Source organism: Sprattus sprattus (assembly GCF_963457725.1).
Source record: "Sprattus sprattus genome assembly, chromosome: 16".
NCBI classification, from domain to species: domain Eukaryota; kingdom Metazoa; phylum Chordata; class Actinopteri; order Clupeiformes; family Clupeidae; genus Sprattus; species Sprattus sprattus.
The window spans coordinates 13,133,238-13,151,128 of NC_137914.1; the positions used below are offsets into that span (position 1 = coordinate 13,133,238).

A 17,891-nucleotide genomic window follows, 5' to 3' on the forward strand; every position below is an offset into this window, starting at 1 on the left:
CTTTTTCCAACCACTTACTCCACATTAGACACTGATCTTTACCCTCTGACTTCTCACACTGGGCGATCTATGTAAATGGTGATTAAACTAATCTTAATCAAGAAAGAAATTTGTACTTATTAATTCATTAAACCTTATTCACAATGCCTTGTACTTACACTAGATTAACTGCTTGCTAAAAAATGTGACCTCCATTTCCCATAATCCAGTTATGGATTATATAACTCAGTCCTCACCAAATAAATTAAAATATATTGTATTTCCAGGAATTTAGAAAAGCAAATCCTTTATAACATTTCTCTATACTTCTTTACATTATCACACTGGTGGTTGATGGGCGATGATAAAAGAGACAGGGAAAAGGGGGAAAACATTAAAAACGTTTTATAATAGCCACAAAAAAATCAACACACGATAATCTGCTAATCTGCCCAGACAGGCCCAGGCTCAGAAAATGAACTGGTGAGGAATTTACGCACAGTGCATTCCTCCCATCCATCCCCATGCAACCCGTGTTGGAGGTCAGCGCTCCTGGAGTCTACTGACCCATAGAGGACACAGACAGCATGATTAGAGATACAGATCAGTGCGCATCACACCAATTTCACTCGGCTGTGCGTGCACCACTTTCCCACCACTGACGCTAGATCAGCACAACATCAATGGCAACGTAAACACTTCATCCAAGTAGCAGAATGACAGAGAAATGTTAGCCGCCTAAAATGACCTGTGGTGAAATGCACAATTTCCATTTCTGTTTCAGTCGAAGAAAATATAAAGTTTGTTTCTACTCTGTTTGAATTATATTTATGCACATGTAGAAAGGGTTATTCTACACGACAAGTCAGTCTAAGAAAGAAAACAGATGAAAAAAACAGTGTATTCTTTGGATGTGTGTTTGAATGCCTACACAGACCCGTAATTGAATTAGTCAATTCTCAGCGCAGCACAGTTGATTGCAAACAAGTAATATGAAACCCATGCTGCTTTTACTCTGCAAAGCATTGAGAAGGAAGCTACAAAGTGGTTTAGTTCGGCAATCAATTAGATATTTGGTAACTATGCATTTGAACAAACTAAATCAATATTCCTGTCAGAGCACTGTGAGATTGTTTAAAATCTAAAATAATTATGATTTTTAGTTGCAGTTCTGACACTCTTACTTCAGAATGCTCCAAAAGTTTATTCCAGCAATATTACCCAAGATCCCATAATAAAAACCCTGTATTTTCAATTCAAACAACATACTGTTTACAGTAGTACAGACTTAAGGTAAGTCCTTAAAATGTGGTTAGTTGCGGAATAGGACTTGTCTGTTAAGTGCATGACGAAGCACTAATTGAATGTACTCAACAGTAAGTAAGCCCACCTCAGCCTTACTTGTAAAACAGATACGCAGTGTGACAGTGCTTCAGTACTTCGGCATTAACTGTGAGTAAAATCCTGGGGCTCTTGTGAAACTTGAAGGCAGCATTTTTATTTTTCAAATGGAAATGCAGAAATAGGTAATTACGTAATGCTACCCATAGAAATGACTAAAACGTGTAGCCACAGACAGTCATTTCTATTTGCTCTGTGAATGTTATCTATACAACATTTTCCCAAAGCTGTAGAGCAACACTACATACCAATGATACAAACACATAAACAAATTAGCTTCCAATTTACATGTGAGAGAAAAAGCAGTAGGTGGCATGAGAGCCTGAGGGAGGAAGTAGGCACACAGGAAGGGGGTTCGACCGAGTGGGTCACATGCTCGAGAAGTGATGTATGCTGGTTTAGAACGCTAAAGACGTTAATATTCATTTTACAGTACGGGATACAGCCTGTGTTCTCGCTCTGTTAAAATCCACTTCAATGGAATAACATAAAAGTAAAAGGCATCAAGAAATCTCCCGGCCCGCTAGAAGTCGGACCCCTTTGGGAGGCCCATGACCAGCCGCCAACGAGGACACAAGGGAGTTACTTCCCTTGCGGTCAGAAGTAAATGACATTTCTGGTGGAACGACACACACATCACATTGACACCGCCCCCCATCCCCCTTTCAGAAGGAGGGAGACAACAAAGAGTGATCTCTTTTTTTTTCCTCAACGAGAGCAGCATGGTTTCTTTGGATGTTCTGATACGCCTCTGGCCACAGATGAATTAGAAAGAATCTGACCCTCTTGACGATTCCAACAAGCTGAATGGCAGACTTTGTTTGTGTAAAAAAACGGACTGTAACACTTGCATAAATGGAGGCTGCCGTTTAAACAAATGTTAATATTGGCTACATCAGTACAAACATCTAGAAATGTCACTGACACCATTATCTGTGGAGGGGGGACATCATCAACAGACCCACTGTCCTCTCAGCAATCTCAAATAAAACCAACTTATTTTAATATAAAAAATGCTCTGTCCTTTATTTAAGAAATTAGTACCTTATTGCCTCTGGGACAGCATGTCAACTACCAAACAATATGACTGAATTCTTACTGTACGGCTTTCAAAGCCCCTCTTCTTTCCACATTAATACAAGTATGCAGTGATGGAAATGGCAACCTACAAAACACTGTCTTAGTATAGACATAGTCAGAGATTATCTATTAGCTACTGTGTGTAAACAGCCAGTCGAGTGAAAAGAATTGACTTCATGCAATAGTTTATCAACCACACAAACAGGGGTATGTGCTGAAGTGATACATATCCGTTGCTTACATTTTACAAGTGGTTTAGCATATTTTTGCGTGAGATTTGAAAAAGCCTGCTGTCAACACTGTACGGCAGATGAAGTTAAGCATGTTTCTCCATACATGGCCGCTTCTCAGAAAAGCTAAGCCAACACATTCTCCCTGGCCAGCTGAAACAATGAGGCTTTTGTTTGATTTTCTTTAAAACATGAACTCCACCATTGTCCAGCCATTCAGAGGCCCACACAGATATGAGGCATCCTCAGGTATTGGGGTCATTTGAATGAAACAATCAAAACTAAAAAATATAAATATTATCCTTATCCCTACGGGGTAACCATGTTAGACAGCCTTGCAAATGCTTGACAGACACCGGAGCACTGCATGTTAAACCATTATAAAAAGCAGATGACTCAAATTTGTTTTTGATGTTACACAATTTTATACAATACTGTGGCGACATCTCCACTTTTACTATTCACCAGGCGCTGTACTTCTTGCCTCTACACGACTAGCTGTGTAACAGTCATTTTCTCGCTCCTGGCTCTTTAGAAATGTCAGTAATTTGCGAGAATCCCTTCGCCTAAAGCTAATAACAATGTTGAACTCTCAGGATATGATCCTTCATTCATTTCAAAGAAACTTTTTTTTCCCTTCCTTTTTTCTTAAATATGCTGTGGAATGAAAGCAGTGCTCCTAATTACGAGCATTCTTTGCTGAATTAGTGTTCAGTGTGTGGTAAAACTGTGCTTGCCTTTGTCTAGATCCCTAAACTGATCCCGTACTTATTTCTCAAAGGGTGAGGGGTCACTTGGCTAATTAAGGGACCAATCAGTCTTTAGACAAACTCATCTGAACTTAATGTTTTCACTTTTGAGGTCCAGTGGCTCCGCCTGGTACCCCCTAAGCTAATTTCGTGTAGCTTTGCGAGGGCCTTTCTCCTCTGGCTACAGATATGCATGCTGGCCCTGCCACACAGCACTGGGCAGGAACTGAGCTCTTATTTTGGTAATTCAGTCAATGAAAAATGCCCCATAAGCTCCTCCCGTGCAAAAAAAAAAATCTTCTCCCGCTTGTCATCTCTCATTCTACGCTAAGAGTGTTAAAGACATAAGCTGTGTTTGTGTTGTATGAGTGCTGCTATTGTTTCAGCTAACGTATGTTTTTTTTACTGCTCAGTGGCCACTTGAAGGCGCCCAGCGATATCTACAGCAAGGCCTCTGATAAGCCTGAAGGCAGAAAAATAAATGTGTTGGTCCCGAAACAAATAATTAGCCCTTGTTTTATGCTGTTTCTATAGTTGACATTCATCCAGACCTTCAATACAGGCACCTGATTGATGCAAAGTAGTAGCCACAGCACTGCTAATTCTTAACTTAAATCCATATTCCCACTTTGAAGCACTGCTTGAATTATAATAACTATAATATTATTACAAATTAAATAATTTAAATATAGCAATTAGCCAAAACTGGTGTCTTGTTTCCAAATTAAAAGAGGGTTTTCTATTGTGCATTTGACAGAACTTTTCCCCCGTTATTGCAACAAATTAATCCGTAGATTATCATCTAGACAAGCAGCATGTAACCTGCAGATTTCAGAAATGACCAAGGGCAGAACTCTTGGTATGCACGAAAAAATATATAAATCTTACAACTGCCAATAAATATCCAGGAGATTTTTACAATTCAACTAAACTCTGCAGATACAAAACCCAAAACATGGTCGAACGCTGCCTTCAACAACCACAACTAAATCATCACAATTCAACTTTGAGGTTCTACTAAACTGATATTTGCGATTCTAAACTTTACTAATGCTCTAATTCTAACATTTACAAAAAGACTATTCTCACTGAGAAACTGTCCGTTCCAAACAGCACAATAACAAGAAAACAATGATAAAAAAATATCACACCAAAGATAACTTCAGAGCTAATTTAAACTGTGGCAAATGCCACCTGTTCATAATTCTCTACGTACGTCACTGCAGATTCAAATGAAAAGAAGACTAAAGCAGACCTTACCAGACAGTATATTTAGGATGTGCTCTCAGATGTGCAGTCGATTTTGTAGTAATTATCACACTCTGTCTGGAGGACCTGTACCGGTCTGTAGTTCCCCACCCCGCCCGACTAACAAAGAATCAAAGCCATGAAAAGACGTGAATGTAGCTGAGCAAATAGGATTAAAGATGGCTAAATCCAAAAGGCTGGAAGCACAGCATGCATTAAAGAGAAATTCTCTGGGGAAACATAATCCCCAAGTGCGTTTTAACACACTTCACTCTCTACGATCAGCTTTTGCTCTCCCCCCCCCACACCCTTCTCCACTTTTTTTGAACACACATATCAGAACACACCCGTGCCCCGCACTCTCGCACATGTCTACGGCTAAAGCGCTGCTCATACAGCTCACTGGACAGCTGTCAAAGCCGAAGACCCAACAGAGAAGGAAAAGACACCTCAACTTCACATGCATGTATAATAACTCTCCCCTCACATGCAGTGACAGTTACCCACTGTAAGATACACACAGTTGGGAACAGACAGGCCTGGCCCAGCCTGGCATGCTCCACCGGACTGGTTCGCAGCATTACTAAGTTCTCACCTACACACACCTACACACACACACACTCACACACACACCTACATACAAACACACACACACACACACACACACACACACACACACACACACCACCCCCCAGGCAGGTGAGCCAGCAGGTGTCGGTGCACTGGGGGTCAGGTTGGTCAGTGTTTTGTTTTTTTTTAGCGTACCTTCAAGACCTCCATGGGCACCTGGGCAGAGGAGGGCTGGTTAGGCGGCGGCGTGACGTTGATGGCGGGCGTCTGGCTGGCGTTGGGGGGCCGGGCGTAGGGTGAGGAAGAGGAGCAGGAGGAGGAAGAGGAGGCCTGGCGGCGCTGCTGCTCGCGGCGCTCCTGCTCCTGCAGCTGCTCCCGCATCAGTTGCTGCCGCAGGAGGATGCGCGAGGTCACGCTGGACGTGCTCAGTGGGGGCTTGGAGGAGCCATGCTGCTCTGACGGATTACTGCAGGGGCAGGGCAGAGAGAAAGAAGAAGAGAGGGAGAGAGAGAGTAAGAGAGGAGGAGGATAGACAAGAGAGAGACACAAGGGAAAGAGGGTACAATTTGTGAAAAAAGAGAGATGAAGTATGAGGAAGAGAAAAAAAATGGAAAAAGAGAGATAGAGAGAGAGATGAGAAAAAAGAGGAGACCAATGAAGTGAAGGAAAAATGAAAACAGAGAGCAGGGTAGAGGGAAGGAGTGGGGAAGGAGAGAGCACAGGGGAGTTCAAGAAAAGCACAAACACTGTGCTAGGTGCTCTGTAATTGAATTATTCTGAGACGTCCAAATTTAATTGGCGCAGTAATGAGCAAGAGTGTGCTTAGGGGACAGGTTGTGAAAGCATGAGGTTAACACACACACACACACAAATGCACACGCACACGTGCACACACACACGCACACACGCACACACACACAAACACACACACACAAAAACACACACACACAAAAACACATAAACACACACACACTCACACACACACACAGAGCAGTCAGCCTCAGCTTGGAGCATAAGTGTGAGGAGATGTGTTAAGATACATAAATTGAAGAAATACTGTGACATTTCTCAGCTCAAGGATAGTTAAAGTCCATATTTACAACCACCAGAAATATCTAACTTCATCAATGCGTCTTAAAAGAGAGATAAATCACTAGTTAACAAAGTGATGAAATCAACAATTAACAATAATTTCCGCATAGTCACAAAAATGATGACATTTGTTTGCCCATTCGGGGATACATGAGAACGGCCTTGTTGTCTCCTACATTTGGTATCTTTCCTTCTCTCTTTCGCTAAGGGACTGAAACACCAAGCGCAACAGAGCAGAATTGATTTCCATAACCATAAATCAATCTGATTCATGAACAGCACAAAGAATCCTCTGGGTCTGTTCACGGTCTTGAAAAAAAGGGCGAAAAAAAAAGGGGAAAAAACGCTTCACAAAGTGTTTCAAAATGCTCAGTGGACACACATAGTTTCAGTTCCTCACCTCATTAGATTTGGAGAGCAGGCCTCCAGACACACACCCGTATACCCAAAATACTGAGGATCCGCCTGCACCATGAGCTGTCGGCCTGAAGCGCAGCCCAGGCCAGTGATCCTTTTGATAAAAAAAGCACCCCTCCACCAGCATGTCCGGCCAAGCCAGCTGTGCTCTGATCGCACTAATTAGCCAGCCCAGTCCAGTCAAACCACCGCCCGGGTCTCCTGCAATCCCCAGCCATGGAGGTTTACATGCTATAATCCCTGTCTTATTGGGAATAATCTCATTGTCTAACCAGCCCACCTCGCTCACCAAACACCACTTGGGAACAGAGCAAAAAAGAAAAAAAGAGTTGATTTCAAAGGCAAATTACATGTGTGGGACATGGCAAACACAGGGGATTGGATTTCAAAAGCATTCTTACTATAGAATTATATGAACTTCTTAAATTTCAGCAGTAAATCCACACAGCCCAATACCATTAGCATCATGAACTGTGAGCATAACAGGTCTTTGCTGGGCAGACTAAATCCATTGTTACACATCAGTATCCTTTGATATGGCAATGTTATTCTTTTGAGAAATACAGATAATGAAGGATAAAGAGTTACGTATATTATAAAATATGACGTTGTGGTACATTTTATAGGGAAATCTACAAATACGATTATATATTATATTATGTTTTACATGTGTTATAAGTTAGCGCAGCAGAATAGCGGGTTAACATCCCTATCTGTCCCAGATCGTGAGGGAAGAGCAAGTCCGTATGTTCCCTTTTTTACCCCCACAAAATGATTATGTGTCTGTCTGGCACAAGTGAATCATCTTCTTTGACAAACCCGAGCTTTGAGAGACCAGTCACTGACTTCCTCAAGACTGAAAGACTGCCAGTGGAACCAAATTTAACTTCACAGGGCAAGTTTTGCTCCAACTGATACCAATCAACTATGGCTCTTTTTACTTAGTTCAAGTGATGCCTCTTCAGAAGGAGGACAAAAATGAACTTTTGTAGATGCTCAGTCTTACAGAAGTACATTTCCAATTCATTTTTCTTGTACACCCATTAGCACATACGTGACAACTGCTGTTAAGCACTTTGAGCTGCATTGTTTTGTATGAAAGGTGCTATACAAATAAAGTGTATTATTATTATTGTTATTATTATAAAGACAATTCTGCCTTACAACTTTGGCCTGGTTTGAAACCCCACACTGTTGAGCAGGGCATGCCTACACGTACACACGCAGACGGCCAGCTCCCATCATGGCCTCACAAGCACAGCAGGGAGTTATGCTTAGTAATGTAATCCTGGGCAGGAGCATCTGATGAGGGATGACAGCAGATGAGCAGGTACACATTTCTCTCCAAAGACCTGCTCTGCTGTGAACAGCAACGGTTCTGCATGCACAGAGAGGCCCCTCACACAATGAGCAGCGAGCATTGTGCTTCACGTTTAAGAATGAAACAGTGCTCTTGTCTCATTCTCAGAGTAATTTTCCACTTTTCTATGTGGGGCAGGGGCATACTTCCCTAGCCCTTTCGCATGCATATCAGTGTGTGTGTGGCGATGTGTGTGTGCTTGTGTGTGTTTGTGTGCACATGAGCTCTTCTGTGTTTGCGTCAATGTGTGTGTGAGCTTGTTTGTGTGTGTGTGTGTGAGTGTGAGATAGAGATAGTGTGTGTGTGTGTGTGTGTGTGTGTGTGTGTGAGTATGTGTATCACTGCGCTTGTGCGTGTGCTTGCATGCGTGTGTGTCAGAAAACACAATGGCCACATAGTCCCGCACGGCTACACCCCTGCCTGTGCCACTGAGGAGCCAATCAGAGGAGAGCCGAGGGGGCAGCGCTGCTGAAGGAAGCAGTCCTCCTCCACACACCTAACAGAACTGCTAACCCAAGCATTGTGCTACGCTGTCCTGCGAGAGCTTTCACCCGCTTTCTACCCCTACCCTCCTTTTTTAGAGCACACACACAAGCCTCCAACAATAAGCGGCACATCTGAACTCAAACACCTAAACAAACAAAGTGGGCTCTTTGTGAGCGTGCGCTTTGGTTTTAAAGCTCTGGAGGATTGCTACCGTTTCACATAAACGCATGCAATTGTTTCTGTCAAAACTTTTACAGTTGTGTGTGAGACTTGCCCCCCAGCTCGGAACTTTAGCCCTGATCTCCAAATCCTGTCGGCGAGTCGCTAATGAACTCACAAATAGAACAGTCAAAACCTGAACACAGAGAGAGAGAGAGCTCAGTAGCTAAGTGACTGCACAGGATATTTATAGTCAGAGCTGAGTTTTATTTATAGCGTAAACACTGATACACAAATATATACATACACACAAGCATACATGCATTCATGCAAACACAGTCACGCAGATAGAAACACACACACACACACACACACACATACACGCAGTCACTGTCTATGTTTCAGGTACTCACAGGTGGTTGCTATAATATGGGCAGGATCTGTGCACTTGGAAACCCAGAGCCTCCATCTTTTTTTCCTGAAGGTGTATTGCCTGCCCTTGGATAGCACTGAAAGTCACACTGCTGTGTTTATGGGTGAGAGAGAGCGTGTGTGTGTGTGTGTATGAGCAAGTAAATGTGTGTGAGTGTGTGTATAGTGGTGGGGGGGTGGGCAAGGGCAGCTTGCACCAGAACTCCAATCCCTTCACAGAGCAAAGCGCAGTGGGACAAACCACTCGAGCACACGCTGGCTGTCATCAGACCCGCTCAATCCAGCGCCTACCTGGAGAACTCTACTCACGCTCAGATCTCAGATCATATTAAACCACTTACCACAAAAACATAAGCACGGACTGACAAATGTGTTTAACATCTGTCCCGGCAATGATGACATCTTCACCCTTATATGGTTACATATCTTGTCATCATGGGTGTGATTGAGTGCGTGTGAATAAGACATGCTCATATTGTCATGCCAGAGTCATTAATAAAAATGCAGGAAATATGATCTGTTATTGGGGGATGTTACTTGATATCTGTCACAGTTCCTGGAAAGATGACTAGCTCTATGAGTCCCAGGCTGAACTAAAGCAAGTGCACAGTGGGTGGAGAAGGGTCGGACGGGTGGGGTGGGACATTCCTTCTCTCTCCAAGAAAAGGGGTAGGCGTGAAACGTTGCTGGAAATCAAATGGGACCTTTCCCCCCTTTCGGACACCAGAGGGCGCACTTGGTCACCTTCTGCTGTTTCACCTTGGCGGTCACCTTCCTGGCAAGCAACAGACGTGACTGCAGGTGCCCACCTGCGCCAATCAGCCGCTCCTAACGGCACTCGGCGGGCTCACGGCTGGAGCGCGGCACAATGTAAACGACTAAGGAGAGACTCACACTCCGGCACTCCCAGGCCAGCTCAACACTCCGTGGGCAGCCTGCTCGACAGCTTGCTGGAATCTCAGCCACGACCAGCTGAGAACGTACGCTCACACAGGCAACAAAACAGTGACTAAACATACGGACACATACACACACACATGCGCATACCCACACACATACAAATGCACACACTCCTTCACATAGACACACACACACACACACACACACTCTCCCTCGCACACTAGAGTACACAGTACACATGCACAAACACACACATACATAAACTTAAATACATAAATACACAGAGACAGATACACATAACTGAGAGGCACACACACACACACACACACACACACACACACACACACACACACACACACACACAGGCATGCAACAACAGCCAAGAGAATAAGAGGGTGTGTGTTTCTCGTGCATTAGCAACAGGGCACAATTGAGCAGAGCCGGTAAACCAGAGGAATCTGACGGTGCTCTGCTGAAGGGTGGCCTAGCATCCGCCAGGCAGGAGAGCCGACAGCATGGACAACCCACCGCCAGCACACCGAGAGCGTACAACTATGCAAATACAAAGGCCCTTAACAATAACAACCGGTGCCCAATGGTTTGCAAAATAGAAGCTTTGCTTGCGCTGGTTACCCATTTAAATACATCCTGCATACTTCAGGTTCAGGTATTACTATTTTAGATATGAAACCAAAGACATTTCTGGAATATCGTGTACGTTTCATATGGAAGCCCAAGGAGGTCTACAGGTAGTCATCTGAGGTTAAAGGGGGTCTCCAGCCCATAAGGGGGGTACACGTACAGGGACAAATAAAGAATGGAGCAAAACCACAGTGCATTCTGTCAGCCCTTACTGACGGACAGTGGGTCTCTTTGTTATGATAGCTGCAGGCACATAGAAAAAGGCCTGTTCATTCAATTTGAACTTGCCGTCTCCCATTTCTATAATTAGGTTTTATACATTCTCCCTCCACTTGTTTACTGCGCTACAGTTACTCCTGTGGCCCAACAGTTTGCCAGGCTAATACAAGTCGCTCACAGAGAGACAGGAAGAAGGGACACAGCACCCTGCATGTCACCGTCCAAACGTCACGTTTTGGCCACAAAGTTGCCATAAACATCAGAAGAACTTCATAAAATGATAATGACATGTTTATACATGACTAATATTACGCTGACAAGAACAGCACTATTATCAACAGAAGTAGTATCAGGTAATTAGAATCCTCTATGCATAAAGTAGTTCTACTACCAAAAACATCAGGAACAGCAAAATAGGTACAAACTGCTTCATCACTGAAGACCCCTTTCAGCTTTTTGCCATCTGACACTTAGAGTCAACAACATGTAGTATGGCATCTGAGATGAAATATAGTAATAACGCCAAACCACAAAGTAATGATACATTATATCATACACACCTCAAGAGTGTACAAAGTCATTAAGGTACTTCCAAGATTCACTGAAACTAAACATTAAAATCTTACCTGATGAGTCTCATGTCCAGTGGCTTCAGCTGAAAAAGACACACTGGTTTCTACACTGAGGTGCTGAACTCTGACAGATCCACCATCGGAAGCAATGAGTCAATACACTGCCGGCTTTATGCTGTTGTCATCCTCTACTTATCTCTGTTGTTTGGGAAAGTGGGAGGCATGCATCCTGTGTAGATTGTGAGAAGACTTGTCTTGATCATCAATGAATGGGAAGTTTTAGCACACCATAAATCCCTGATGGTCCATCTTAAAACAGCCATTCACACTTTAGTTGAGACCTTTAGGGTATTATCCAATAATGGAGAACTTTGAGTCTTCATCCATTCATCAACACTGTATCGCACGTTCCTCACTTTAGTGGTGTTGAAACTACAGCTAACAAGCATCCCACCAGCACACGACTATAGTGGCAGGAGCAGGTGTATCACATTCAAGGACAGGCCAGGCAGTGACTTCAGCCACTCTCTTTACAACATCAGAAAGATTCTGACAGTCTCTCCGAAATGTGAAACCTCTATGTGCTAAGCACGTCCACCCTCGTCATCGGGGATACTGTTGGTTCATCAGAGCCCGAGGGTTAGTTTCACTTCTACGATTGCTGGAGTCAGGGGCTTACGACATGTCACCCATGGTCCCCTTTGTCTCTAATGGCAGTTACTACTCACTTCCTCTGACCCCTTTGGTCTCACCTGGGCCCCTACATGAGATAAGCCCAGAGGGAGCCCCCCCTCCCCCCTCTCTCTATCTCTCTTTGAGTGACCTTGCTAACAGAGAAGAGGGGAACTGAAGTCTGCTCGGTGAGCCAAACATTCAGCTTCCCAAAAAATGATTACAACTGATTAGAAACCCACAACTGTTTACTCAGCGATGACTGAACTTTTCCCGTTCTCCAATTTATTTGGGAGATGGGCCAAAATAGGGTCTTTGCAGGTGAAGGATGAGTATTTACGTATTTAAGGAACAGGAAGATGGAAACTGGAGTGGATATCTTTGATATTTTTTGTGCGTGTGCTCGACGAAAAAACGGGAACTCTGTAACATGACTCAAGAACTGGGACTGGAGGCTGTCTAAAAATATGCCATCTGTCCAAACAATCATCTTGCGCAAAAAAACATCTGACCAAACTGGCCTTGCAATCAGCAATTAATACGCCTGTAAAGGAACACCTTGCATGTTTTTATCTGGTGCTATGTGCTGACGGTAAACGTGTAGTATAAGGTACTAAAGACCTTCAATCCACCACAATGACAGAGAGTGAAAAAATTACTATTTTACTCTATTACTTCTGAGTCAACATCAATAGGCGTAAGCCTCCCTTTGCATTCCTCATCTGGTCCCAATTGACCTTATGAGATAAATCAGGACGAAGTTTAGCAGTCTGGAGCTCCGTGGCTGTTGTCCAGTGGACGGACTGAGGATGGAGATGTGCTTACACCCCAGAGCAAAATGCGCAGCAGGAGAGAACCTGCTACTGTCACTCAGGCAGTGGCGGGATCAGTGTCAAGAACATCCTGGCCCTCCTGAGCAGGCCACTCCAGAACAGATTGCTCCCTCAAGCACCTTGCCTTCACTGCTGTAAATCCTCTTTGGGCGTAGCGCTTCACAACACTGAGGTCAACGCCTGGTGAAATTTTATATACTAGGCAAAAAAGGAATTTATTTCAGCCTTGCATTCAGGGTATACAAAAGGACCCTTTGTGCCCAAATGTGAAAAAAATTGACACAATTGAAAAATGTATGGACACAGTGGTGTTCATGATACTATTTACTCTGACAAATGCAAATATGCCATATTGACAATATGCCAATTCAGCATTAAGGTAGTAGAATTACAATAGAAAATGATTATCTATTAATAGTCAAAACGTGTTTTGAGGCTAGTCAACCCAGAACCCAGAAAAAAATGAATATTTCATAATACAACAGCATTATTCGATATGCTACAGTGTCAGCCTCACAAAAGTCTGATGGGATACCACACTCAGAGTTATAAATGGATTTCAAAGCAGCACTGATTTCATTCGGTGACCCTGTGACGATTGTGACCATTTCAAATTAACGAGATACGCTGGCTTTTCCAAGCCTACTCAACAATGCTGAGTTTCTTCACAAACTCTTGCTCTTTCCATGTCAGACTGCTAAAGGTCAACTTGAGGCAGAACCAAACTGACGCATTTCCTGCTAAAAGACCATGCAGGGCTAGCAGATAACTTAAGATGGCCACTGGTGAAATTGAATAATCTCAAGTCGAGGTGGAGAGACCATGCACACAGCACTGCCATCTCCTCTAAGGGTAACTTAGCAAATTATCTCCAAAGCAAACAGAAACAGCTTGAGAAACATCTCCCCTTAGCCTCAGAGCAATCACTTCCATTTCTAAATTTACAGGCCAATTTACACCCCGCAGAAGACAGGTTTCAGCGTCTGGCATGTGTCTAAATTAAGAACGCCTGTCTGCCACCAGGTCTTCCACTGCCTGGCCCGGAGCAACACTTCCTGCTGCAGATCCTCATCTTCTTAAGATAGCTTTACCTATCTGGCTTTATCGTCTGTCGTTATCAAACTGGGAATGTTTTAGTCTTCCCTATCCAATCTTCCAAAACATATTGGCATGTTGTACACACACACACACACACACACACACACACACACACACACACACACACACACACACACACACACACACACACACACACACACACAAACACACAAACACACATATGAAGTGGTGAAAAGTGGGTGAGTGAAATTAACCTGAACATGGCAATGTTTCTTTCAAAACTGATGGCAGCACAAAAAGACCATTCAACCTTTCAAATAAGTCTCAATGTAACGTAATTTGGCTAATGAAGAAATTAGTTTACAATTATGAATTACATTACAAGCCAAAGCTGTATGAGACTGGCATGTTACGTAACACCATTACTAAAAAAGAATGCATGGTTGTTGCAAAAAGCAAATTTCTCCGGTGTTTCATCGCTGGTGCGGATGTCTCATATCTGATTTCTAAAGACAAATACAGTGGAGGCATAACCTTTTACCATAATCCCATCTGTTATCTATCTGTTCTCAAAAGTAGACAAAAGTTTCCAATTACATACACCTATTGTATTTTCCATTATTATTACGTAATAGATGTTTCCATAAAAATAACAAGATGCATGTGATGATATTGATGGGCGTCTAAAAAAGACAAAAAATGGGCTGAGGCCTATTCTCCAGGAGGTGAAAGGTCAATACTGTCAGGACACAAATGATCTCAAAATAACACAACATCCACATATCAAGACACACTAAACTTCATTTAAACATGAAGGCTACTATTTCTGTTACCTACAGATAGTTTTATGTCTATGAGGAGTATAAATGAGTGGACCACAAGGTAAGCACACACTAGTGAATGGTTCATGCCAGAGGGCAATAATATCTATTGCTTTTGTAAAATAAAGCATGGCACGGCCCTAAGAGGGTCAACAGTATGCCTCTCACACATATAGCTTCAGCACTGTTTATTACTGAGCAAATATTTGAGGTTTTTGACAAGACAACTCCCTTCTTATTGCATAACTTCAATTAACAAACGGATCCGTGAAATACTGGAACTGAAGCACCCAATCTCGTTCCCCTCGAAATTCCAGTCTCATGCCAGGTTACCATACGTATTCACAGAACTATCATAAAGAAGAAGCACAACTGATGTATGGAAAGTAAATGGGTCAAGAAGTATTTTCCTGCAGCTGAGATATTGAAATCTCTGACGTATGAAATTTGCTTCACAATATGTAAAGGTAAAGGTTAGGGTACGGTATTTCTTAGACGCTTTTATCCAAAGTGGCATACATAAGCATCCTGCAGTCGCCAGGAAATGACCCTGGGTCAACTGATTGGAGGGTGCCTCCGCTAACCACTGCACCATAAAGAAACAACACATCACAACATTTCTTGCCAATTTCAACGTTATGTTTATTAAGATGTGCTTGTGCATTAAAGGCACCCAGTGCAACTTTATGTAAACATTCAATGAAAAATAAAAATTCAATTTCTAGTGTTTTTTACACGTAGTAAGTTTCAATAACTCCATACCATTACATACCGACATTCAAGCAGCAAAGATGAGACGTGGTTGTGTGTCGAGAACTGATAGAAAATCGATAACAACAACAATCGCCGCCATTTTCTTTATTTTTTGTAACCTACAATAAATAAAGCAGGCTTCCAGTCAATGGAAAAATGGCTTCTCCCCACCGGCGATTGTTGTTGTTTACGATTTTCTATCAGTTCTCACCACACAACGACGTCTCATCTTTGCTGCTTGAATGTCGGTATGTAATGGTATGGAGTTATTGAAACTTACTACGTGTAAAAAAGACTAGAAATTGAATGTTTATTTTTAAGCCTCGAAAGTTGCACTGGGTGCCTTTAAACTTTAATTGAAGTGTAAGTATACCCCCAGCTCTGAGCCTAACTTCTCAAAAGTGGGCAAAGGGCTGAGAGGGGGGCGGAGTGGCGTTGAGAGGGGGTATACTCCTGTGAATGATGAGTCTCCATCAGCAAATGAAAATGAACTGGTGGAAGTGGGACGCCCATTTCATGACATAGAGGAGTCCCAAATGTTTGACTCTACATCAGCATCGTCCTTACAAGGTTCAAGACGATTTTAAACAGTAGATGGAGTGTTGAGCCATTTTCAAGTCATAAATTGCAGATTTTTATTATAAAAATGTATCATTCAAATTTAATTTAAATATCAGTCATATCATTTAGTTTACGGCTAAAAACAGCTAACAGACAGCTTCGATTCAACAGAAACCAGTGATGGAGCACCTACATAGGTAGAGAAAAGGCCTTATAAAGTTGAAATCTCTAAGCAAACATGAAAAATTAGTGAGAGTTGCCTTTGTGTCAGAGAGACCTTAGAGTGTTAAAATACAATTTTTAGTCACAAACTCACAATCTGACTGATTGTATAACTGTTGTGAATGGCTGTACGACTGTTTGTAGAAAGCTCAACCTTATATCATAACGTCACCTACAGATACACCTTAATTCACCGACACAGGATTTTACAGTAGCAGCGATTGGTTGGCCGAGGTGGATATCATCTGGATGGTAGAGGCAACACTTCCTAGCCTAGGCTGTCTCTGATGGTGCCAAGCTGGATGCAGGGCCAGCTCCCTGGTTATTTCAGAGATATCCAGCCCCACTGGCCTCTGAGCAGTAATCTTCTCCCTCTCCACATTCCATAGCGTCAAGCAGTGTATGGGGGGGCAGGCAGCTGGGTATGGATGCAAGGTCAGCTGGGGAGAACTACCTGTTTAATTGGTCCCAGGCCAGCTCAGTTTGCACAGTGGATGGCATGAGTGCGTACGCCCGTCTTGTCAAACTTTCAATGTCATGAGCCATTGAGAGCATCGCACCGCACCACAGCAGCCCTCCGCCTCATCTTTGTCGACTATAAAACACAGACTGCAGGAGCTTAGCTAGGAAGTATTGCCCAAAATGCCACACCAGCATGCTGGTTGACACGCAGTAGTCAGCCCTCTAAGGGTCCAAAACCAGCAGAGAAGACAGAGTGTTGCACACAACAAAGAGTAAGTTGGAGGGCTCTCTGGTCATCCAACCAAGTGCTCGCCCGAGCTAACAGTTAAACTTGGGCATGGAAAGCCTCCCAGTGTGATAAGCTCGCGTACATGGGTATTTTTATGTCGACCACCTTACGCAGCTCCCCGAAGATGATATTTTTGCTTTCATCTGTGCCAGAAGTTCTGACTCCTTCTCTAGCTGACATTGCAGCACCAGCACTGCCATGCAAGTCCTCTTCCTCCATCTTGATACTGAGGGATCCACCCCACTTCTGACAGCAGTATGGCCAATTAGCATAGAAGAATGAGCAGTGAAATAGAGACTTCAACTTTAGGCTAATCCTGTACCTCACACACCACACTAGGTAACTCAGAATTAAACCGGGAGCCATGTCGGCTGTGCCATATTTAACAATGACACAGATACTTATGGTAAACAGATAATGCTTACAGAAGTGGAGCTAAACTAAGGGCATTGAAACGACAATAACAGACAAATAGGATAACATTCCACAAACCAACACCTGACACAAATAGAAGGCATTAAACCCTTTGCACCTTAAATGTTTGGATTTAGCTTCCTTTTTTTAATGCCATATAGTAACGGCACAGTCTTCGTTTTCTCAATAACTCTTTTGAGACAATAAATAAATCAACAAACCAACACCACAGACCATTGTGCAACATATGACCACTGCAAAAGACAACA

General features: G+C 43.0%; 1 protein-coding gene across 6 annotated transcripts in view; it reads right to left on the reverse strand.

Annotated features, from left to right (window-relative positions):
* Window positions 1-17,891, reverse strand: part of LOC308377812 (microphthalmia-associated transcription factor-like) — a 28,051-nt gene that overhangs the window by 9,382 nt on the left and 778 nt on the right. For 2 of the 6 annotated variants that reach the window (XM_080854556.1, XM_080854555.1), the window contains exons 2-3: window positions 9,185-9,280; window positions 5,453-5,723 (exon numbers count right to left, since the gene is read on the reverse strand). In XM_080854556.1, the coding sequence (XP_080710682.1) occupies window positions 5,453-5,723; window positions 9,185-9,280 (367 nt within the window). Of the gene's footprint in view, window positions 1-5,452; window positions 5,724-9,184; window positions 9,469-11,590; window positions 12,109-17,891 lie in introns of those variants that run through there. The other 4 variants (XM_080854558.1, XM_080854557.1, XM_080854560.1 and 1 more) reach the window with 3 other exon arrangements.